Genomic DNA, 24363 nt, shown 5'->3' with positions numbered 1-24363 from the left:
ACTACTTTATAAAGGTCAGTGACGTAGGTGGAGAAGACAGATAGTAACACCAATCACTACTCAAATACTCCAGGCGGAGGGAGGCGCATAAATTAATGGTGCATGCATGCTATTGGCCCTAATGATCGACAAGTGCATGCGCAAAAATTATTGCTGCTGCTGCCATGTTGTGACAAATGCATGTGGTCCTTCTGCAAACATATGGTACTGTTATCACAGGAGGTTGGTGGTACGGTTTCAACAACATCAAACATATGGTACTGTATCACAGGAGGTTGGTGGTACGGTATCAACAACATCAAACATATGGTACTGTATCACAGGAGGTTGGTGGTACGGTATCAACAACATCAAACATATGGTACTGTATCACAGGAGGTTGGTGGTACGGTATCAACAACATCAAACATATGGTTTCCAGGTGTTTGATGCCATTCTATTCGCTCAGTTCCAGACATTATTAGGAGCCGTCCTCCCCTCAGCAGCCTTCACTGTACTGCATATTCCTGATGTTGAAATATGTTTTCTACTTATAGATTACACATATTATGCTCAGGAAAAGACATCTGCATTTGCCACATGTGCTCCTTCTCTCTCCCTCCCCCTCTCTATGTCTGTCTGTCTCTGTGAGAACACACACTCACTGACAGACAGAACCTCTTCTGAATAGGCCTACCTCACCATCTTGCAATTCTGAAGAAATGCAAACCTTTATGTGGAAGGAAGGGACCTAGACCCTCCTTGAGAAACGCTATATTAAACGGCAAGGACCTCACTGGCCCAAAACCACAGCAGAGTTGTTACTTCTACTTACATTTACCAGGTACACTTATCAATGCATGGTAAGGTCCTTAATATAATATATTGATGACTCACTATAATTTATTGATGACTCACTCATAGGCCTATCATCTCAAACTATGTATACAGAAAGGCTGACGGTCAGGTGCTATGTGATGTTTCTGAGGAATTGATGATTCTTGTTTGTGTTTGATTTAATCGTTGGTACAGCTGTACAACTGTGTGGAAGAGGACGAGTTCCATGGAGGTTTATGGTCTATGGGATTGATAGACTCAATGGGGAGGGAGAGCTAGATTCCAGGTACAATGCTGAGCCAGGTACAATGAGTAATGGGTGTTCTGCCTGGCACCACCATCTCCACTACAGACTCCACCATCCAGGTTGATATAGCCCTGCAACTCAGCTCAAACTGAACCTCTTTCGTACAGTACAGGTAAATAACCCTTTTCATATTACAAGGCTGTGAGGATTCCCATAATCTCACATTCATCTCTATGTAACGGATGTGAAACGGCTAGCTTAGTTAGCGTGAGCGCTAAATAGCGTTTCAATCAGTGACGTCACTTGCTCTGAGACCTTGAAGTAGTAGTTCCCCTTGCTCTGCAAGGGCCGTGGCTTTTGTGGAGCGATGGGTAACGATGCTTCGTGGGTGTCAGTTGTTGATGTGTGCAGAAGGTCCCTGGTTCGCGCCCGGGTATGGGCGAGGGGACGGTCTAAATTTATACTGTTACATCTATATGTGGTGGTTTGAAATGAACATGTTCCGTCTGTCTCAATAAGTGGATGTATTACTGGCTTGTTTTTTTTTATTTTTTATTATGATTCAGTAGGATGTATTTCACAACACAATCCATCCAGTCCCTTTGTGACTTTGTGTGTGTTTTGAGCTATTTGTGTGAAACAAATAACGAGTGATGATATTAAGGAGCGACTGCCTTTAAAAATAAACGAATCCATTTGAAAACGGCCTATGTGGCATTGATATGAATCAGAAACAGTGTATCAAAATTGACTACAAAGTGTAAATAGGATAATTTTGGTCATAAAGTCAGTCTTGTCTAAAACTGAGTGTGGAACATCCGTGCGTCACAACTGGTAATGAAGGTTGGGTTTTGATTTGACGAGTTTCATTTGCCTACTAACATGGGGTGAACAGCTGCAGCGGTTGCTCTCTATCCAATAGCAGAGACAGTGAGACAGGCCTGTCCAGCAGCTCCGACTTTGTTTACATAAGACAACGTGTGTTGCATTTCACTTGAGAAATATTGAACCACACACTTCAGTTAGACGTAAAATCACACAACTAAAACGTCCTAGGCAAAAAAACGTTAAAATGAATTACAGATTTCTTGAGTAATATTAGATTCATTATGGGGATTTTGAGGAAGTGAAATCGGTTTCTGATGGCGGACAAACATCATTAACCAAACGCGGAATCGGTCAGGAAACATCCCAAGACTGAAATCTTGTTTTTCTACAGAAAAATCAGCGTGTTCAGTGGCTCTTTAACAAGTAAAACTGAGCCAGCAGTGGTAAATAGCGTAACGCCCTATTATTATTTGAAAAGCAATGCTGTCACCTGGCGGGAGGCAACTTCAGTACATCACATCCCATTCACCTACAGCAGGGATCATCAACTAGATTCAGCCGCTGGTCGATTTCTTCTGGAGCGGTTGGTTGGGGGCTGGCACATGATTACAAATAATTTGTAGACTGCAAAAAGCCCAAACATACACAGTGTTTGACTAAAACTTAGTACTTTCAAACCTTACTTTCATTTGTATACGATCATGTGTCTCTATTATGCGTGGGAATACTTAATTACAGATTTCTTAAATTAAAATCACCTGAAGCTGGTTTCCTGGTATTTTTAGTATTTTATGTCCAACAATGAAAATTCTACCCCCCAAAAAAATATACACAGTACCAGTCCAAAGTTTATGAAATGCTTACTTAAAAGCTCTTAACCAACAATGCAGTTTTAAGAAAAACAAGTGTTAAGTAAAAAATAGATGAGTAACAAATTAAAAATACAAAAAATAATTAAAGAGCAGCAGTAAAATAACAGTAGTGAGGCTATATACAGGGGGTACCAGTACAGAGTCAATGTGCTGGGGCACAGGTTAGTCAAGGTAATTGAAGTAATATGTAGGTAGAGTTAAAGTGACTATGCATGAATCAGAAACAGAGAGTAGCAGCAGCGTAAAATAGGGGGGGGGGGGGGGGGGGGGGGACACACCAAGGAACTTGAAGCTCTCAACCTGCTCCACTACAGCCCCGTCGATGAAAATGGAAGCATGCTTGGTCCTCCTTTTCCTTTAGTCCACAATCATCTCCTTTGTCTTGATCACTTTGAGGGAGAGGTTGTTGTCCTGGCAACACACTGACAGTCAAGGGTTTCTTATAAGTGTCTGGGAAGATGGATGGAGCCAAATACAGGACCATTCTGGAAGAAAACCTGATGGAGTCTGCAAAAGACCTGAGACTGGGACGGAGATTTGTCTTCCAACAAGACAATGATCCAAAACATAAAGCAAAATCTACAATGGAATGGTTCAAAAATAAACATATCCAGGTGTTAGAATGGCCAAGTCAAAGTCCAGACCTGAATCCAATCGAGAATCTGTGGAAAGAACTGAAAACTGCTGTTCACAAATGCTCTCCAGCCAACCTCACTGAGCTCGAGCTGTTTTGCAAGGAGGAATGGGAAAAAATGTCAGTCTCTCGATGTGCCAAACTGATAGAGACATACCCCAAGCGACTTACAGCTGTAATCGCAGCAATATTAACTTAAGGGGGCTGAATAATTTTGCACGCCCAATTTTTCAGTTTTTGATTTGTTAAAAAAGTTTTAAATATCCAATAAATGTCGTTCCACTTCATGATTGTGTCCCACTTGTTGTTGATTCTTCACAAAAAAATACAGTTTTATATCTTTATGTTTGAAGCCTGAAATGTGGCAAAAGGTTGCAAAGTTCAAGGGGGCCGAATACTTTCGCAAGGCACTGTATATATATTATTTTGCTCTGAAAACTTGGGGGGGGGGGGGTCAAATAAAACCACCAGTGGGGAAACCCTGACCTATTTCCCCCTCCCCAGAGACTCAAAGAACAGATATACAAACACACACTGCAATAAAACACCACCATCTTCATTACAAAAAATAGTTTTTATATACTGTACGATAACAAAGCACTTTTCCATGGCACTTTGTGATCAATGTGACACCTCCACAGAGAGTGACAATAATTGTGACATCAAGCAAATTCAATAAGCAAACATTCATAATGAACCAAATACAAAGGAACATTTTACACAATGCAACCCATGAACAACCCATGTACAGTAGAGACACAACAACAACAATGTCCATTAATGATGACTGATAGAGGCTCCACAACAACAGTGTCTGAGGGAGCTCTCTCATTGGTGGATGGCACGTTTAAAAGCAAATCAAAACTCATGCTGGAACTGACCACCACCTCAATTAACATTTGACCACAACATTTCAGAAAATAATTTTAATTTTGAGTATAATTACAAAATGACTGTCATTAGACATATTTTTAGCCGGTAGAGGCCGCATCTGGGACAGGCTGTGTATGACACCACAGTAGTAGAGGGTACTCCTCATACAACATGTATAATGGCATTTAGTCCTGAATAGAATGTGGTGAAACATATGAAGCCGTGAGCCCCAAAAAATCTGTATTTTATTCCAGCTAACATCTTTACTTAAAGTGATCAGATCATTTCTTCATTTCTTTGTAAATATGGCAATATTGGGGCAAGAAATTCCATTTCGATTTCCAATCCTTCCTTATGGCAATAATGAGTACGGCCGACAGGCTGACAGGCTGACAGGCTGACAGGCTGCAGCATGTGATACACATGAACTAAATGATCTGAGCATGTTTCAAATATAATTTCACATTTTAAATACACTGGTAAAGGATTTCTATCCAACTGAAAACACTGACATGGTTTTTCTCCTGATCGGGGTAGAATGAGGGTTGTCTAGTTGCCATAGGCTTTCCAAGTAGGTGGTGAGCAGACCAGGTGCTCTCTTTTTCACGATGTGGTTGCTCTGCTCTTTTTGACTACTCGCTATCGGATGATGCTATTTTAGGGGGACTGTCTCTCTACTGCTCTATGTCTCTTTCTCTTTATTTCCCTCCGTAGATGTTTGTATCTCTCTCGCTCCTCTCTCACTGTGGCCTGGTGTGGTGTAACAGTTGGTGAGAGGTTCAGCTACATGTAGCCACCACAGCAGCCAGACTTCTGCTTCTCAGACGCAATGTAGTCGTGGATCTGGAACTTGGGCTCGTTGGGCTGCTGGGCAGCTCTGTGCTTCAACTCCCTGGCAGAGCGAGCGAGAGCGAGAGAGAGCAAGAGAGCGAGAGAGAGCGAGAGTGTGGGATGGAGCAGTGCAGAGCAGAGAAATTGAAAACATAAGGGAAAGAGAAGGAGAGATGAGGAACATAATTGGGCAATATGTCTTTGCCCTTTCACATACAGTGCAACTTTCATTTAGAAATAACATGAGTCGTGACTTACTTTGCTACAGCCAGGAAGGCCAGTTCTACGTTGACTCCAGTCTTGGCACTGGTCTCCATGAAAGGGACTCCATATTCCTGAAAAGTATCCAGGGCTTTTAATGGCACTACTCAAGTACACCACATTCATCGTATGAATGAACTCACTACCAAACACTCAGTGATACATCTCTCCATCACTTGAGGGAACATCAGTTCACAAGTACAGTATATAAATCAACATTTCAAGCTTGTTTTCATTTCACAGTGCTGTACAGTTGCTTTTGAAGAGGCTACTTTGTGTTTTGTGGTAGGAGAGTGGAGCAAACCCTTAAGTGTGCCTTGTCTCTTACCTTGGCCAGCTTCTCTCCCTCCTCACGCTTGATGACCCTCTCTCCGGCCATGTCCGTCTGTTTGGGCAGAGCAGAGGAGAGTCATGGACACAACTAGTCCATTAGATCCAGAGAGGCACCACTACATCAGCCCACACAAGCCACAGCAGTTCCCAGGGCAGTCTCCAGGCTGCCTGAGTCTCTGACCACAGGACAAACATTGCTCAGAGAGAGCAATGTTGCTCTCCCCAGCTCTGGGAATAAATTATGTCTGGGGGAACGTGACAGCAATGACCCAGTGTCTCTGTAGTAGCACCACCAGAGGGGGCACATGATCTATGGGTGCTGTTGAACTGGAGATGCCACCAGTTCTATTTGAAATCATCACAACACATGTAACGTTCTAATTCAGCTTCAATATAAACTCAGAGGCTGAGACACTGTGTGCGTGCATGTGTAATTAGGCTACAAAGTCAATAGCAGAGACAAATATGTTTCTGTGTGTGTTGTGTTCTTATTGTTACTTTTGGTATGATGACTTCTCTTGGAACACTCTACAAAACCAAAAGGATGTATAGCTCACACCTTGTTGCCGAGCAACATGATGACCACATCCTTCTGAGCATACTCATGAATTTCAGTCAGCCAGGCCTATATGGGAGGGGGGGAGAGAGAGATTTAAAACGGAGATTAGTCAGTAAAAATGTCAGTGCTAAAGGAGATCCCCTCTACAAAAACGTAATACATTTCTCTGCTCTGCTGCTTTGGTAACAATTCTCCATTCTGCCATTCTGAGCTGCACTTCCTCTTATCCCCTAACCTTCGAAAACTTAAAAAATGGCTTCTTGGAAATGTCATGAAATGTCATTGTGGAGTTCACTTCAGTAATGTAATGTGGAGGCCATATATTACTTGGCATGTCAAATTAATTCTGGGTTCTTCCTCTAAAAGGGGGCTTATGAGAAGACATGAGGAGATAAGAAGGAAGAGTGACATGACAGGTTTCTCACCCTGATGTTGTCAAAGGATGACTTGCTGGTGATGTCATAGAGCAGGAGGAGGGCTGAGGAGAGAAAGGCAGAGTCTCACACAGCCACGTGTTCTTAGCATTCTACAACACACACAACCAGGAAGTGTTTTAATAGAGCAGAGATTACCCTGTGCGTCTCTGTAGTAGGCGTGCGTGACACTGCGGAATCTCTCCTGTCCTGCAGTATCCCAGATCTGGGAGAAAGAGGTGAAACAAATTAATTATAACAATGTAATAAACCTGGAAAAGGGGACAATATCCCAACCAGCAGCAACCAATGAGCATGCAAGTCATAATGGTAAATACGTGAAATTAATTATCAATATATATTTTTTGATTTATATATATTTATTAATACATTAGAATAGTCAAGTGGCTTATTTATTTTACCAGGTAAGTTGATTGAGAACATATTCTCATTTACAGAACTGACCTGGGGAATAGTTACATGGAAGAGGAGGGGGATGAATGGGCCAATTGGAAGATGGGGATGATTAGGTAGCCATGATGGTATGACGACCAGATTGGGAATTTAGCCAGGACACTGAGGTTAATACCCCTAATCTTACGATAAGTGGCATGTGATCTTTAGTGACCACAGAGAGTCAGAAGACACCCGTTTAACATCCCATCCAAAAGACGGCACCCTACACAGGGCAACGTCCCCAATCACTGCCCTGGAATCTTTTTGTTTTAGACCAGAGGAAAGAGTGCCTCCTACTGGCCCTCCAACACCACTTCCAGCAGCATCTGGTCTCCCATCCATGGTCCAACCAGGACCAACCCTGCTTAGCTTCAGAGGCAAGCCAGCATTGGGATGCAGGGTGGTGTGCTGCTCAGACAAAACCCACCGAAGGCATTTAAATGTTTGGCACCTCTAAGCCAGCATTGTCAATAAAACAGGATATGATAACAACGTATTTGCAATAGATAAGCTACATAGGGACACTTGCGTGTTGACCACATACACCACTGCCCACTGTGTAATATTATGATACTGACTGTGGTTTAATGAATTAGACTGGTAGGGATAGGATCACAGGAATAGTGGCATCAATGTTGGGTGTAGAGGTCCCTGCTCTCTCACCTGGAGTTTGACCTTCGCGTTGTCCACCGTCACAACTTTATTCTGAGGAGAGGAAACAGTTAACCACAGGACTGTCTATGGGGGTCTTTTTGCATAATAGAGACACTCATACAAAACAATCACAGGTATTTAAATATTAAGAAGCTTCAGAAAGCAAGAATATTCTAAAGAACAAACAGACCGGAAATGGCACAGCATGCTGTATAGCAGTGGCGACCCGTCATTCAGTGCAGGTGGGCCTGTGAGCCCCACCTTTTTTGCAAAACATAAATAAATAAATATATATGTATATTCTGTTTTTTGGGGGGGCTTGCCTGTTTTGCATGTTATTTTGGCATTAATGTGTCACATAACAGTTTGCAAACAGTGTAAAAAAATAAAATAATAATATATATCTCATGGAGTTAATAAAGCTGCATATAAACAGGCAGCTCTAAAATGCAGGTGTTTCAGCCTAGCTCAGTGCTTTATGTGGTGGTGGGGCAGGCCAGCAGAAAATAGGAGCATTGCACTGTGATTGGCTCAGTGTTCTGTCACTCATAGGGACACACTGTCACCCACCTTTAGTAAGAACAGACATCAAGAATGTGAGCCCTTTGGGTTCTGCCATAGACTTAGACTAGAAGTGCCCTTCCAAGAAGGCTCAAGGTCATTGGCCACAGATAAAATGACGTCAAATAATGTTATATCTACAGTAGCTTTGATCGGACTGATCATGTCAACATCTTACTTTCAAAGTCTTAGCTAGCAGTCATCATCAGTTGTCATCAAGTCGACAATCTACTGGCAAATCCTTTTTAATCCTTGTCATATGAAGAGAAATAATTAAGAGAAATTATAGATAAAACGTATCGGTGCTCATCGGCCATTGGACGTAAAGATTACACAACAAGTTGGAAATCGCAAATTCAACAAGGAGTCGTTTGGAAGGAATCAGTGGCTGACTGCAAGCGTTGCAAAGAAACCACTAACGTTAGCCTGCTATTCAATGGAGTGGCAGTACCCTCCCCCCCCAGTTCCCACCATAAATCCAGAGAATGACAAAGTTTGATGACAACATTTGCGCCACCTTCACAAGGTGAGTCCAAAAATGTATTCTATGCTGCCGCATAAATTATGTAATATGCAAGGGAAACATGTATACTGTAGCTAAGAAAGTAATACTAAGTGTTTAATGTGTAGTAACCTGTTAGTAACCCATGTGCTTCACCATAATAATTTGCTGTATTTTCACCAACGCGGTATTGTAAACACATCATTCGTGGCCCGGTGTGTGCTTGTTTAGCTATTGTTTTGTACAGCTTTCACCCAAACGGCATTCAATGTGCCTCACCCTAATAATTTGGTCTACTTTCACCTCTTAATTTCGCCTACTGTTCAAACTTGGTGGTGCACATATAGCCTATAACCTGTTTTGGAGAACTGTAATCATTGAATGTTGTAAAAGCTTTCATTGTCTGTTTATATGTCCCCTTTTTTAAATCCTACGGTTCTGACTTGGTGTACAGGGAGTACACTGTAAGAATGGCCCATGTTCTGAATTCTGTCGCTGTACATTTCAAAAGAACTGAACAAATAGTTATATTGACTACGTCTGTCGTCGCTTGCTCATAAACATCTTAATCGGAATTACGGATTGCCCCTTATGCCATAGTTTGTACATCTCATTTGTCAGTAGAAACCACATTTGTTTAAGCAAGACAGCCATGTCTTTTTTAAAGGCAGTAAATGAGGCTGAATGAAGTGTTTTGCTGCCAGACAAGGCTCTCCGCTGAAAGCCAGGTGTAACAGTGGTAAGGTGTTGGGACTCCGCTGTTGGGACAGCTTTATGTAGGCCCTAACAGTTTGTGGGCACCGTTTGTCACCGTTATAGTGCAATTCATGTAGTGTTTAGTGTTGTGTTATGGCTTTGATGGCATGCATCCCACTTTTTTTTTTTTGGGGGGGGGGGGGGGGGGGGTACCAAGATTTACATGCTAAAATCGCCACTGCTATATAGACTCATACAGACAACATGAAAACTAAGAGGAGCTTCAGAGGCCAGCAAAGAAAGCCAATTGCTACACCCACCCCACAGAGGTCCTGGAATTAGACTTAATTGCACAATAGTGAGAAAGAAGACTGGCAAAATAACAACCCACTCCCCCGCTAATTTCCTGTGGCTGTCAGGGACACCATGTGATTTCCTGTATAGGCAGGATTCTAAAATAGTCATGAGTGAAAAAAAGAATATTAGCTACAGATATGGATTAGTGAAAAACATATCTTGTGAAAGGTGCTCTTCAAGACAATATAGAAGGAATATGGAAGATTGAGGAGGAATAAGATGCTTCCAAGTGAAAAACATATATTGTGAAAAATGCTCTTTGAGGGAGTATAGAAAGAATATGGAAGATTGAGAAGGAATAAGATGCCTAAGTGATGTGAAATGATGTGTCCCTTCTAAACTAAGTCCCAAATATGTACATACACCCACCCACCCACACATACACTCACGAACAAACCCAATGATACACATTCTAAAGGTCAACCAATAACAGCTTGTTGTAAGGTCAGTCGGCTGTGTAGGTGTCATTATTATGCAGGTAACTGAACCAGTTAACCTCAACCTGGCCTTTTAAACTTCCTGTTTGTATTTCAGGGGAAAACAGGAGGAAAGTCACTAAGTGAAAACATGACACAAGCAACAATGTTGAAATGAAGGAAGTGAACGCTACAAATCACTTCCTCTAAGCTAACCTCATTACTCCACTATCAGTACCCGGGTACTGTCAAGCCCCTGCCTTTCCTGTGAGCACACTGTGACAGACACACACTCTCTCTGAAGTGAGTCCAATCTTCTAAAATGGGCCCTCTCAATGGGAGTCACCACCCATTGAGACGTCCACCTTGGCCGAACGGACATGGTCCAACCCCTGCATTAGTTGCCATGGGTTTCCATTTTTCCCTCTAATTATTACGCAGATTGACAAGCCCGCATGCTGAGTAACTGCTACAAGGAAGCAGGGCCAAAATAGCCCTGCCACGTTAGAGCTAGTCACAGCAGTCTTCCCATCCACACAGGGTATTGACTGGTATAGCTGGAGGCTCAGCAAGGAACATATTGACTGATCCTGTATCAGTCTCAAAATCATCTCACCTTATAATCTTCTGTTCCATACAGATGCAATGCAAGTAGCCGTGGTGGTCACTGCACACAACTCATTGTTATAATGCACTTATTTATGAATCTCATGAATAGTTATTACCTGTTGCACAAGCATGGAGAAAATAATCTCCATTTGTCTACATAAACGCTCCACACATCCCTATCCATGTTGTACTCCCATCCCAGGCAGTCCTAATGTCTACACCATCAACACAGAGTGAGTGGTAATACAGTACTCTGCCTTAATGCAACATCATTTCCTCCACAACCGCCTTTTTACCAGCCATTAGATAGAGTGTTTTCTTTGGAGGGGGAGCGGGACCAAATCCACTGGTGCAAGAGTCTTTCTTTCTGTCCATATTCTCTCTCTTTTTGTCCATATTCTCTCTCTTTTTCCATCTCTCACTCATTTTCTCTATCTTTTTCTCTCTGTCTCTCCAGCAGCTGGTTGGTAGCTATGGAAATCTGTCCTCCACATGAGAGCTGCTTGTGACAGAGCATCGTTTGTGGGGGTAACAAAGTACAGCTCCTCCAGGCTGAAAACAATGATTCTGGAGCCATATGTGGTACAGTAGCAGAAGTGCTCTATGGACTTGACTGATTTGTGAAAGGGTTTGTACATTTTGAGCCATCACTGCATGAAAACACTTTAAAGTGGTTATTGGATTTACAGATTTAACTGAAATAGGATGGGAAAATATTTTATGTATGGATTCTTCAACATTCTAGCGTTTATCTTGTAAATAGACAATTTAGAAATGAGAAAGAACAGATAGAAACAGCAGACATAATGTATACATTATGAATGTATAGACACAAAGAACCTTCCAACCCTGAGTTAACCCCACTGAGTCTACTGACATCTCTCTCACCCTAAAGTCTATTCCCACGGTGGCTATGAAGTTGCCTCCCAAAAAGGCCCCGTCTTTAAAGCGCACCAGCACACACGTCTTCCCCACCGCAGAGTCTCCCAGCAGCATGACCTAGAGAGGCATCACAGCCAGAGGTCAGAGAGAAGGATTAGGGGTCATACCTGGGCCCAACACACTGACATCAACCCTCACATGACCAGAAGAATGGTAATAACTCCAAACAAGCTTTCACTGAACAATGTTTGGTCTTAAGAGATGAATCGTAGAGTTCAACTGGTTTATATGCAAATGACTTTCTGAAAGTCATCTGTTGATTATTTCATGATGCTGTGCATTCATGAGAAGTGAAAATTATAAAACTAGAATTTCACGACATCATGATGACTAGTGTTGTTAAGTGTCAAAGCACTGACTCATGATCCTACTGCAAAATGTTCTTGTTGTTTTAGCCTCATCTGAACTTCCTGGTTATTTATTGGGCGCCTGGTTTAGTTTGGATATTTTATCCATCCGTTGATTTCATCTTTATAAGGTTGTAGACTAAATGATGTGGTTGATGTGTGGGACTTACCCTTATTAATTTCAACATGAGTAGTGTTCTGCAGTAAAACAGCTGAGTGGATATGTATGAGAGATCATATTTGCACAAACCATCATGGGACTGATGTGAAACTACTTGACTATGTGAATGACCTGTTGTACTTCTGCTTGGTCTAGTCCATTAACCACTCCTGATTCTGATCAATCCCCAAACGCTCATGATTAAAAGTACAATGTAACAATATGCACCTTTACTGTAATTACATTTTAAATACAATAACATGGACTTTTCCCCCTAAGATTTTCAGAGAAATGTACTATTACGTGGTATGCAGTTAACCTGTATTACCAAGTGCTATATTCTTCCTTGAGCCAATATTTAGATATCACTAAGAATGGGAGGACTGAATAGAGTGATTCATATCAAATTAACCTGTGTCACATTGGATACATTATCCAGTTGTGTAAAGTACTACTTAAGTAGTTTTTGGGGGCATCTGTACTTTACTTTACTATTTATATTTTTGCCAATTTTTACTTCACTACATTCCTAAAGAAAATAATGTACTTTTTACTCCATACATTTTCCGATACATTTTGATAGGTAAATGGTCCAATTCACACACTTATCAAGAGAATATCACCGGTCATCCAAACTGCCTCTGATCTGTAGGACTCACTAAACACAAATGCTTAATTTGTAAATTATATCTGAGTGTTGGAGTGCGCCCCTGGCTATCCGTCAATAAAAAATAAAAACATTTAATTGTGTCCTCCCTCTGGTTTATACTTTTACTTTTGATACTTAAGAATCAAAAGTAAATGGAATTGCTCAAATGTACTTAAGTATATTTAAAACCAAATACTTTTAGACTTTTACTTCAGATGTATTTTACTGAGTGAATTTCACTTTTACTTGAGTCATTTTCTATTAAGGTATCTTTACTTTTACTCAAGTATGACTGTTGAGTACTTTTTCCACCACTGATATTATCCATAAGGGAGGGGTGAAATTGGTGTGCACTTGTGTGGCAAGGCACATAATTGATACTGGTGTGGTAATTAAGAGCAATGTAAACAGAATAGAAGCTTGCCACAATGATAACAGCTGTTCTTATTCCATGTGGTATATTGTGCTGCATTAAGGGGAAACTTCACAAAAGCAAGGGCTACCCTCTTAAAAAAAGGGGCTATCTAGAACCTAAAAGGGTTCTTTGGCTGTCCCGATTGGAGAATCCTATGAAGAAACCTTGTTGGTTCCAGGTAGACCCGTTTTGGGTTCCATGTAAACTCAGCAAAAAATGAAAATGTCCCTTTTTCAGGACCCTGTCTTTCAAAAATAATTAGTAAAAATGCAAATAACTTTGCAGATCTTCATTGTAAAGGGTTTAAACACTGTTTCCCATACTTGTTCAATTAACCATAAACAATTAATGACCATGCACCTGTGGAACGGTCGTTAAGACACTAACAGCTTACAGACGGCGAGCAATTAAGGTCACAGTTATAAAAACTTAGGACACTAAAGAGGCCTTCATACTGACTCTGAAAAACACCAAAAGAAAGATGCTCAGGGTCCCTGCTCATCTGCGTGAACGTGTCTTAGGCATGCTGCAAGGAGGCATGAGGACTGCAGATGTGGCCAGGGCAATAAATTGCAATGTCCGTACTGTGAGACGCCTAAGACAGCGCTACAGGGAGACAGGGTGGACAGCTGATTGTCCTCGCAGTGGCAGACCACGTGTAACAACACCTGCACAGGATCGGTACATCCGAACATCACACCTGCGGGACAGGTAAAGGATGGCAACAACAACTGCCCGAGTTACACCAGGAACGCACAATCCCTCCATCAGTGCACAGACTGTCCCCAATAGGCTTAGAGAGGCTGGACTGAGGGCTTGTAGGCCTGTTGTAAGGCAGGTCCTCACCAGACATTACTGGAAACAAAGTCTCCTTGGGCACAAATCCACCGTCGTTGGACCAGACAGAACTGGCAAAAAGTGCTCTTCACTGACGAGTTGTGGTTTTGTCTCACCAGGGGTGATGGTCGGATTCACGTTTATCGTCAAAGGAATGAGCATTACACCGAGGCCTGTACTCTGGAGTGGGATCGATTTGGAGGTGGAGGGTCCGTCATGGTCTGGGGCGGTGTGTCACAGCATCATCGGACTGAGCTTGTTGTCATTGCAGGCAATCTCAACGCTGTGCGTTACAGGGAAGACATCCTCCTCCCTCATGTGGTACCATTCCTGCAGGCTCATCCTGACATAACCCTCCAGCATGACAATGCCACCAGCCATACTGCTTGTTCTGTGCGTAATTTCCTGCAAGATAGGAATGTCAGTGTTCTACTATGGCCAGCGGAGAGCCCGGATCTCAATCCCATTGAGCACGTCTGGAACCTGTTGGATCGGAGGGTGAGGGCTAGGGCCATTCCCCCCAGAAATGTCCGGGAACTTCCAGGTGCCTTGGTGGAAGAGTGGGGTAACATCTCAAGAACTGGCAAATCTGGTGCAGTCCATGAGGAGGAGATGCACTGCGGTACTTAATGCAGCTGGTGGCCACACCAGATACTGACTGTTACTTTTGATTTTGACCCCCACTTTGTTCAGGGACACAATTCCATTTCTGTTAGTCACAGGTCAGTGGAACTTGTTCAGTTTATGTCTCAGTTGTTGATTCTTATATTCAAACAAATATTTACACATGTTAAGTTTGCTGAAAATAAACACAGTTGACAGTGAGGACGTTTATTTTTTTTGCTGAGTTTAGAACCTTTTCCACAGAGGGTTCTACATGGAACAAAATAGGGTATCACCTGGAACAAAAAAGGGGTTCTTCTATGAGGACAGACTTTTTTTTATTTATAAGAGTGTACTGGTGTGCAGAGTAGACAGGCTACTGTATTTTAATAGATTTTCCTTAATTTGTTTGAGAGATGGACACCTGTACCACCAGTGAAGCGTCTCAATTAGGCTACAGTCAATATTAATACCAGCAGGCAGCGCCATAACATGATCATAAGCATAATACTGTTAAGGACATAATAAACATAGCCTAATAATATATATCCCAATAATAAGAATAGCCTAATACAGACCTTGAAGGCAATATCAAAATACTCGCAAACCGAGGCGCATCTCTCCAACACATATTTTGATGTTCCATTTTTAGTCTCTTTATCCTTCAAGGATGCCTTCTTTGTGGACATCGCAATGACTATCACAGTATCACCGAAATCTGTCAGCGCGCCGCGCGATGTTCCTCCCGAGATGCCAGTTACTCAAAACCAGTTAAGACGAGCAATGAGTCCATCGGCAGTCATTTAGCGATGTCCAAAACCACCCAGCGCTTTCTGAGAACAATTTATTGACGCTGAGTCGTGGTTAAAACTTAAAGGGGGATTCTCTTGAGGACGCGGCTACATTCGTGGAGAAAATATGATCGATATGCGGAAACATTTCTCATTTATGCAGAACGTTGGAACGGATCCGCATCATTCTTTACGCGTTGGCAGATGAAACGACGTTGCTATTGTCATTTGTCCAATGAAGATAATGTTATTTAGGCCTATGAAATGAGGCCGTTTTTTGTCATTTTCATAAATGAAAACAACTAGGTCTTCAAACGAGCCACGGACGCAACAGGCAGTGATGGCACGAGTTATTAGTCACAGGTGGTACTGAACTCGTTGATCATGAAAGAGGAGGAGTTCAGCGAACGAAAAAAAAACGTCTGTCAACATGTTGCTACTGAAAAATACACTTTTCGGTTTCAATCCTAATGATATTCCAGTGATTTCAGAATTCTGAAAAATTCCTACAATTGAATCCACAACATGTCAGGTAGGTGGGCTTTCCTCACCAATGTCTACTTTTCAAAGGATGTTTGTAGCCTTGAGAAAATACACTATAAACAGACAGTGTTCATATGAGAATCTCATTTTCTTTCACTTAATTGACATGACATAATGTCAAAAATGTTCTCCTAATTGCCAAGCCATGTATGATCATGTGGATGGATACCAGCTGAATCTTTGACTAAGAGTTTGTCTCCCCCCAGTGTTCAAAAGAGAGAGACGAGCAAAAGAGATGTTTGTGGGTGTATCTCTCTCTAGCTCCATCACTTCACATTACAGACAGTTGTGGGCTCAGACAGACAGACAAACAGGCAGACCGAAAGACTGGAGAACCTTGCTTAATCTTCTATCCAAAGGTTTCTGCAAGTGCCACCAAACCTTTTTATTCCCACAGCATTTTCGTCACAACCTCTTACTGTATGACAAATCATTTTTCGTATCTCCAAGGTAAGCAGCTTTGTGTGTCCGTTTTCTGCATTGCTTTTGTGTGGCTTATATGCCTTCAGACAAACAAAGCCTTCGTCATCACTGTCTGTCACATCACGAAACAGTCAGGTCTATTTCTGAAAATAGCATCACCCTGAGCTTTATATCTTTTACAGTCCCGTTCTTTCTTTCTTTCTTTCTTTCTTTCTTTCTTTCTTTCTTTCTTTCTTTCTTTCTTTCTTTCTTTCTTTCTTTCTTTCTTTCTTTCTTTCTTTCTTTCATTTTCTCTGCGAATGGAAGCCCACCATACATCACCACAGTGATAATGTAGACTGTATATGCAGACAATCAATCACTCCAGTTCACATTCACAACAGTGAGTGATACATCTGTGAAACACAGCTATCCATCAGGGAACAGACCAACTGGTGCAACATTAACTGTAATCATACAGCCGCTATCTAGCAACACCCAACTGTGTGCTAAAGATCATTATGATTGGCACCTCAGACAACAGCATTCAGGGACCCTGGAAGGGAAGACACTTGTTGTCCCATCAATCCCAGTAACAAAGTGATCTGGTCCTTCATGGTCACTTGTCCCCTATGTCTCATGGCAGACAATAACGCAGAGACTCACCGTGAAGCCGATGCCCACAGTGGCAGAGAAGGAGCCGGGTATGAACTTGCCTTGGTCATACTGGACCAGCAGAGAGGTCTTCCCCACGCCGCTGTCTCCCACCATGATGGTCTGTGGATAGCAAGAAGAACAGAGAGCAGGTTAGCCACATCACACCACTACACAGCACTACACAGCACAGCACTACACAGAACAGCATAGTGCACTCTTATAAAAAGGGTTCTCAGGCTGCCCCCATAGCATAACCCTTTTTGGTTCCACGAAGAACCATTTTGGAACCATTTTTTGTAGAACACTCCGTGGAAAGGGTCCTACGTGGAACCCAAAAGGGTTCTACCTGGAACCAAAAAGGGTTCTTCAAATGGTTCTCCTATGGGGACAGCCGAAAAATCATTTTACTTTCTAGATAGCAACTTTTTTTAGCACAGTACAGAACAGCACAGCACACTGCTCATCTATAGGCCTGTACAATGAGTGGGTGTAGCGTACCCTACTGTATATGTGCATCTGTTGCTTAAAGTGCGGAACATGCCCTTGCCTGATGCCATATAATGTGTGTAATATAATGTGATGCTATGAAGGTCAGTTGGGTAAATACCCGGCGGGAGGAGGGAAATGGCAGTGGATGAGTCTGAATGTACCAGGGATATAAGGCAGCTGCAGCCTGAGCATCATGTCAGCCATGGCTACTTGGATTCAAGACGATGCTCTCTGTGCCCCAAAGGGAGCATTAAGAGATCTCTCCTTGCCCACTCAACTGAAAAACCTCTTGCACAATGACACACAGCACAGACAAACACGCATCAGCAGGCTACACACACACACACACACACAGTGGTGTAGTAGAGAGTATACGCAGGTATACGGTGTATACCCACTTATTTTTTAGTGTGCCTTGTGTATACTCCCTTCTTAATCCCCACGATGCATATCAAAGTAGTGTAGTGGAGGTATATGCTGTATCAATAAATAAGTCTGATTCAACAGATCTGAATGTTTTGCTTAAAATGTTGATAAACTATTATTTCTTTACATTTTAGGCACAGCAATGTGCACACGGCGGTAGGCCTATATTTAGAAAGAGGGGAGATCTAAAGATGTAACAACTATCATGGGTTGCTAATATGACTAGGATAATACCTTTGGCTGCTAGACAATGAAAGAAAGCTTAAAGAAAACCAATAGAACAGGAGTACGCATAAGAGGAAGTCTTTAGAAAATAATTACCTCTAGGTTTCTATGGTGGGATTTTGGCTATATAGGCTACTTTGAAGAAAGTAAGACGTGCCTCGTAATATAAAGTGATATCAGAATGATATCATGATTTATTTACATAAATTATTGCCATTTGTTTTGCGATCTCCATCTTGTGCTATATGTGCTACAGAAACACCACTAACCAAACAACAGTGCTAGGTGCCTGCACACTTGAATTAAAGGGTATCTACACAAACAAATCTAAATGTCTTACTCGGTTGACATCCTCATTTATCTTTCAATAGTAGGCCTACTATTAGCCTACTTGCACAGTACAGATTGGGTACCTGACTGTGAAAGACCAATATGGGATTGATAATTTTAGGTCAGTCAGAGTGTATGTCACTGTTTCTCATATAATTTTTCACACAGGGTGCCTTTCCTTCACTGGCCAGGACGTTTGGGAAAAGTTTGGCAAAATTAGAGTATACCCACTTCTCCAGGCACCTCTGCACACACACACATGGAGCGAGAGAGAGAGAGAGAGAGAGAGAGAGAGTCCTCTTATACGATAGGAATGATTTCCCATTGCTGTGGGTCATGCTTCATCCCAACGGGGATCTGCTGTTGATTTGAGAGGGGAGCATTGCACGTGGGCATCAATAAGGCCCTGTTGCTATGGTTATCAGGTTGGTGGCTGGCGTTGTGTGGCTAGCCTGGGGCTCCGTGGCAGCAGTCAGCAGACGCTCTTCGCCTCTTTTGTTGACATTTATCACCTCCCAGCAGGCGGCCCCACTGCCTCTTATCTGCTGGCTCATAGAGCCTCACAGCCCACTCAGCTCTCCAACACTAATCACTCACATCCCTTTCTCAACTTTCTCATTTTTTAGGCCTCAGAAAGAAAATGTTAATTTCTTCATTACTGTCTCACCAGATATGGTAGATTTAGCTAAAATACATTATTTCTATTCTTCACCCAGATTAACTCTTTCTCTTCCTACAGAATACTGTCTGGAGACTGGACTAGATATACAGTGCCTTGCGAAAGTATTTGGCCCCCTTGAACTTTGCGACCTTTTGCCACATTTCAGGCTTCAAACATAAAGATATAAAACTGTATTTTTTTGTGAAGAATCAACAACAAGTGGGACACAATCATGAAGTGGAACGAGATTTATTGGATATTTCAAACTTTTTTAACAAATCAAAAACTGAAAAATTGGGCGTGCAAAATTATTCAGCCCCCTTAAGTTAATACTTTGTAGCGCCACCTTTTGCTGCGATTACAGCTGTAAGTCGCTTGGGGTATGTCTCTATCAGTTTGGCACATCGAGAGACTGACATTTTTTCCCATTCCTCCTTGCAAAACAGCTCGAGCTCAGTGAGGTTGGATGGAGAGCATTTGTGAACAGCAGTTTTCAGTTCTTTCCACAGATTCTCGATTGGATTCAGGTCTGGACTTTGACTTGGCCATTCTAACACCTGGATATGTTTATTTTTTAAACATTCCATTGTAGATTTTGCTTTATGTTTTGGATCATTGTCTTGTTGGAAGACAAATCTCCGTCCCAGTATCAGGTCTTTTGCAGACTCCATCAGACTCCATCATTCTTCCAGAATGGTCCTGTATTTGGCTCCATCCATCTTCCCATCAATTTTAACCATCTTCCCTGTCCCTGCTGAAGAAAAGCAGGCCCAAACCATGATGCTGCCACCACCATGTTTGACAGTGTGTTCAGGGTGATGAGCTGTGTTGCTTTTACGCCAAACATTGCATTGTTGCCAAAAAGTTACATTTTGGTTTCATCTGACCAGAGCACCTTCTTCCACATGTTTGGTGTGTCTCCCAGGTGGCTTGTGGCAAACTTTAAACAACACTTTTTATGGATATCTTTAAGAAATGGCTTTCTTCTTGCCACTCTTCCATAAAGGCCAGATTTGTGCAATATATGACTGATTGTTGTCCTATGGACAGAGTCTCCCACCTCAGCTGTAGATCTCTGCAGTTCATCCAGAGTGATCATGGGCCTCTTGGCTGCATCTCTGATCAGTCTTCTCCTTGTATGAGCTGAAAGTTTAGAGGGACGGCAAGGGCTTGGTAGATTTGCAGTGGTCTGATACTCCTTCCATTTCAATATTATCGCTTGCACAGTGCTCCTTGGGATGTTTAAAGCTTGGGAAATCTTTTTGTATCCAAATCCGGCTTTAAACTTCTTCACAACAGTATCTCGGACCTGCCTGGTGTGTTTCTTGTTCTTCATGATGCTCTCTGCGCTTTTAACGGACCTCTGAGACTATCACAGTGCAGGTGCATTTATACGGAGACTTGATTACACACAGGTGAATTGTATTTATCATCATTAGTCATTTAGGTCAACATTGGATCATTCAGAGATCCTCACTGAACTTCTGGAGAGAGTTTGCTGCACTGAAAGTAAAGGGGCTGAATCATTTTGCACACCCAATTTTTCGTTTTTTGATTTGTTAAAAAAGTTTGAAATATCCAATAAATGTCGTTCCACTTCATGATTGTGTCCCACTTGTTGTTGATTCTTCACAAAAAAATACAGTTTTATATCTTTATGTTTGAAGCCTGAAATGTGGCAGAAGGTCGCAAAGTTCAAGGGGGCTGAATACTTTCGCAAGGCACTGTAAGTGCTGACATTAGTGTTGACCTTTTCAAATCTGGGATTGAAAATATCAGATCGATTTAAAATCTCAAATCATCCAATAGACCTTTTGAAGCGACTTTAAAATTCACTTATAGAAAGCTTTGGAATAACGTGCCATAACATTTCTTTGTATTTTCAAGTTTTATATTTTATTAAAGGTTAATTGTGGGGGTGGATGCTTAGGAAATGATAGCATTCATGGATACACGGTCACAACACCAACAACAGTCTGACGCAGACTTGCGGCTTCGTCTGATGACGCATGAAGCACAAACACACACAGTGGGTGTACCCTGTGTGAAGGCCTGAGCAACCAGAAGCCACTGTCAACCAACTACATTACTATTTATTGTCATCCTCATCCAACTTTAATGTCTGTATGTGGGGGGGCAACAGGGGGTGGGGAGAGTTTGGGAAAATGTAGAGGAAGTGGGGGTGTAGCATACCACAGGGGGCAGGGGAGCAATGTTTTTACCATAGCAACACACAAGCTCTCGTAGTAAGAGAGTACCAACTCCCCCCTGAGTTGTTTTAGTTAATCAGGCATGACCCCCTAACCCTGTCTGTGTACTCCGTTTCTTCCAACAACCAATGAGCAACTCAGCCGTAATTCCAGCTGCATATTGAAGGTAGAGATTGGTGACAGGCCAGTCTCTGTGGCAAAACATGTATTTTTTATGTAACCTTTATTTAACTGACAGGAGTGGCAAGGAGTGGAATGATAGATAAACAGACTGGTACCCAGACTAATAACCCCCACAGATGTCTCACAATTAACTAAGTCAAAATCAAACTATAAGGCTATGTGATTCTGTCAACCTAGAGGAAACACCCATCTCCCAGCACATCTCTCTCTTTCTAATATAGCAAAAGCTTGTTGTTTTCCTTCAGTTAATGAGAATCTACCTCTGGGGATGTCCTCATACCCCCACTGAGTCATTACGCTGCATTGTTTGTGAAAGTAACACAGAGGGTAAATGGAAACATTCAACATAAGCACTTTCTGTTCCTACACTGGAATATTCTCAGTCAGTTGGCGTGCGGGCTGGATTTATCTAGCTGCTTTGGGGAATGGAGTTGTTATAGAATGATCAAATTATTAGCATAACACTTGATGCCTATGGATAAATAATATATACTTTCTATTAATTTAAATACTTGCCCTAAAAATAAAGTGTTATGAAAAAGTATGAAGTTAATATTAGATGCTGCTTACTAAAGCAATTTACCCCAACAATGTTGATGAGTATAAGTGGGTGTATTGTGAAAAAAATGTGGCATTAAAGTGAATTTGGTCTCCAACTGTAAAGGAATAACATGCCCCAAGTCTCATCTTTCTTTCATGACATTTCCGCCCATCTACTTCCACCACACACCCACATATTTCCTGAGGTAAAAAAAAGTCATTAAAGATGCAAATTTCTCTAGAATAACTTAACGTTGGCATCAGTGCTAATGTCCTAAAAAGCAGCCTTGGTCTTTAACAGGAAGATGTTCTATCAAGGCTATGAGATTACACATAGGAAGCAACAGAGAACATACAGGAAGCATACATATCAGGGTTGGGGTCAATTTCCTTTTAATTCCAGTCAATTCAGAAAGTAAACCATATTCCAATTCTAATACCACATTTTTCTAATTGAAAAGCATTGAAGAGAATTGGAATTTGTATTTATGCGTACTTCCTGAATTGACTGGAATTTAAATGGAATTGACCCCAACCATGATACATATCCCTTTAATTTCCAAGTGTCCTCACATGAAGTACAAATAAAAATGCAGCCAATAATGACAAAGTATACATCCTATGAGTAGGCACTTGCTGGTGTATGCGTGTTGCTGTGGCTCACAAAAACAAAGGGGGAGCAGTTCAACCATACATTCCACGTTAGAAAGTGATAGTCAGGTTACATTTTCATGATGCAACCTGGAGGACAAAGTTCTATCTTTTTTTTATCCCATTGCCATTGGACATGTACAGCTGTCAGCCTGGCTGTCCAGGGCCCCTGAAACCTGGCAGGTGCTGATTCAGGTGAGAGAGATGAATGAAGTCATGGAAGCTGGCAAAGGGAATGGGTTCTCCACAAGCAGTCAACCCACACTGCGATGTCCCTGCAATGCGCAACCATTCCAAATTGCTTACCTACATAGTCCAACTTTGATATTATTACCTCTACATTACACATACAACTGAAATATCCACTCAAGTAGAATGCTGACGCTTGTAGGACCTCCCATGTCACATAATGAAGGCATTGTTCACGCAGACAGAAAAGTTTACTTGTATACTATTACACACTTAAATATTAAAATATTTATTTATAAAAGAGTACAATTTAAAAGGTAGATTCTGTATAGAGATAGACTTCCCCAGTAGAATTGGCAAATTTAGCATATCTTATGTAAGTTAGCCTAAGTTAAGTTGTGAAAAAGTAGCCTAATCACCTTGTGCATTAGGTCCTCGTTATAGGGGAAAGTGATCTCGAGGGGAGTCAGGCAGTCCTCTGTATCCGTGTCCACCGCAGATGACCCATAGGCACTGTCCGAGTGAAGCGCCTCGCCCTGGTCAACACATTCCATTTCAGGGGTATTCTCCATAATGATATCCATCTTCTTTTTTTGTTCCTATAGAATCTTTTTGTCAAGGCACGAGTTGAGAAGCTTTATTTTTTTTAATAAGCAGAGCTTTTAGACACGTCGCCGCAATAACTTTATCTCCCTTCCCCGCTCTCTCTCGTTTGCTGTCGCTCTTCTCTACACTCACCGCCCCCTCCTTGTCTAAATCCCTTGCACTTGCAGGTTTGATACTGATGCTCCTGGCAAGAACTATAGCCACCTAGGGGGATCATTTCCGCAGAGTCGAATAAAAATTTAAAGCAAAGCGCTCCTACTGGAAGCGGACACGGAGGTGTACTATAGTATTTATGAAACTATGTCAACTGTGTGCGTTGAAGTGGAGGACGTGCATAGTGTTCAGCACCATGGTGAGCGCCTTTCTTCAAACGCAAATCATCACGTGTCTTCTCTTTGGGATTACTGTGAATTAGCTATATACTTTTGAGGGATGGATGAGGCATATTTTGAGTCCTATCCTAAACCTGCTTTTAAACTAGTAATTGTAGCCGAAATATTGTATATCAATAACTAATTTCACACGTGAACACACACGACCCCTTAACGATTATTGATACTATCCAGCCTCTCAGAGCAATGGGAACCTG

At 41.9% G+C, this 24363-nt stretch overlaps 1 protein-coding gene across 2 annotated transcripts; it reads right to left on the bottom strand.

Annotated features, from left to right (window-relative positions):
* Positions 1-3952: 3952 nt before the first annotated feature.
* LOC110538535 (ras-related protein Rab-37) lies at positions 3953-24104 on the bottom strand. 2 transcript variants are annotated; one of them, XM_021625419.2, is made up of 9 exons: positions 23588-24104; positions 17274-17384; positions 7787-7828; positions 6827-6893; positions 6680-6732; positions 6255-6320; positions 5691-5747; positions 5360-5436; positions 3953-5162 (listed from the first exon to the last, which is right to left on the bottom strand). In XM_021625419.2, exons 1-9 carry the CDS (start codon positions 23750-23752, stop codon positions 5054-5056), a joined length of 747 nt encoding a protein of 248 aa, XP_021481094.1. In that variant the 5' UTR covers positions 23753-24104; the 3' UTR covers positions 3953-5053. The 2 variants fall into 2 exon arrangements, with proteins under 2 accessions (XP_021481094.1, XP_021481095.1); XM_021625420.2 differs by lacking the exons at positions 17274-17384; positions 23588-24104 and adding exons at positions 11807-11917; positions 15450-16048.
* Positions 24105-24363: the final 259 nt, after the last annotated feature.

The sequence above is a fragment of the Oncorhynchus mykiss genome, chromosome 12 (genome assembly GCF_013265735.2).
Source record: "Oncorhynchus mykiss isolate Arlee chromosome 12, USDA_OmykA_1.1, whole genome shotgun sequence".
In the NCBI taxonomy this organism is placed as follows: Eukaryota; Metazoa; Chordata; class Actinopteri; order Salmoniformes; family Salmonidae; genus Oncorhynchus; species Oncorhynchus mykiss.
Note: the sequence above shows the minus strand (reverse complement) of the source record. Positions and strands in the feature narration are given on the sequence as shown.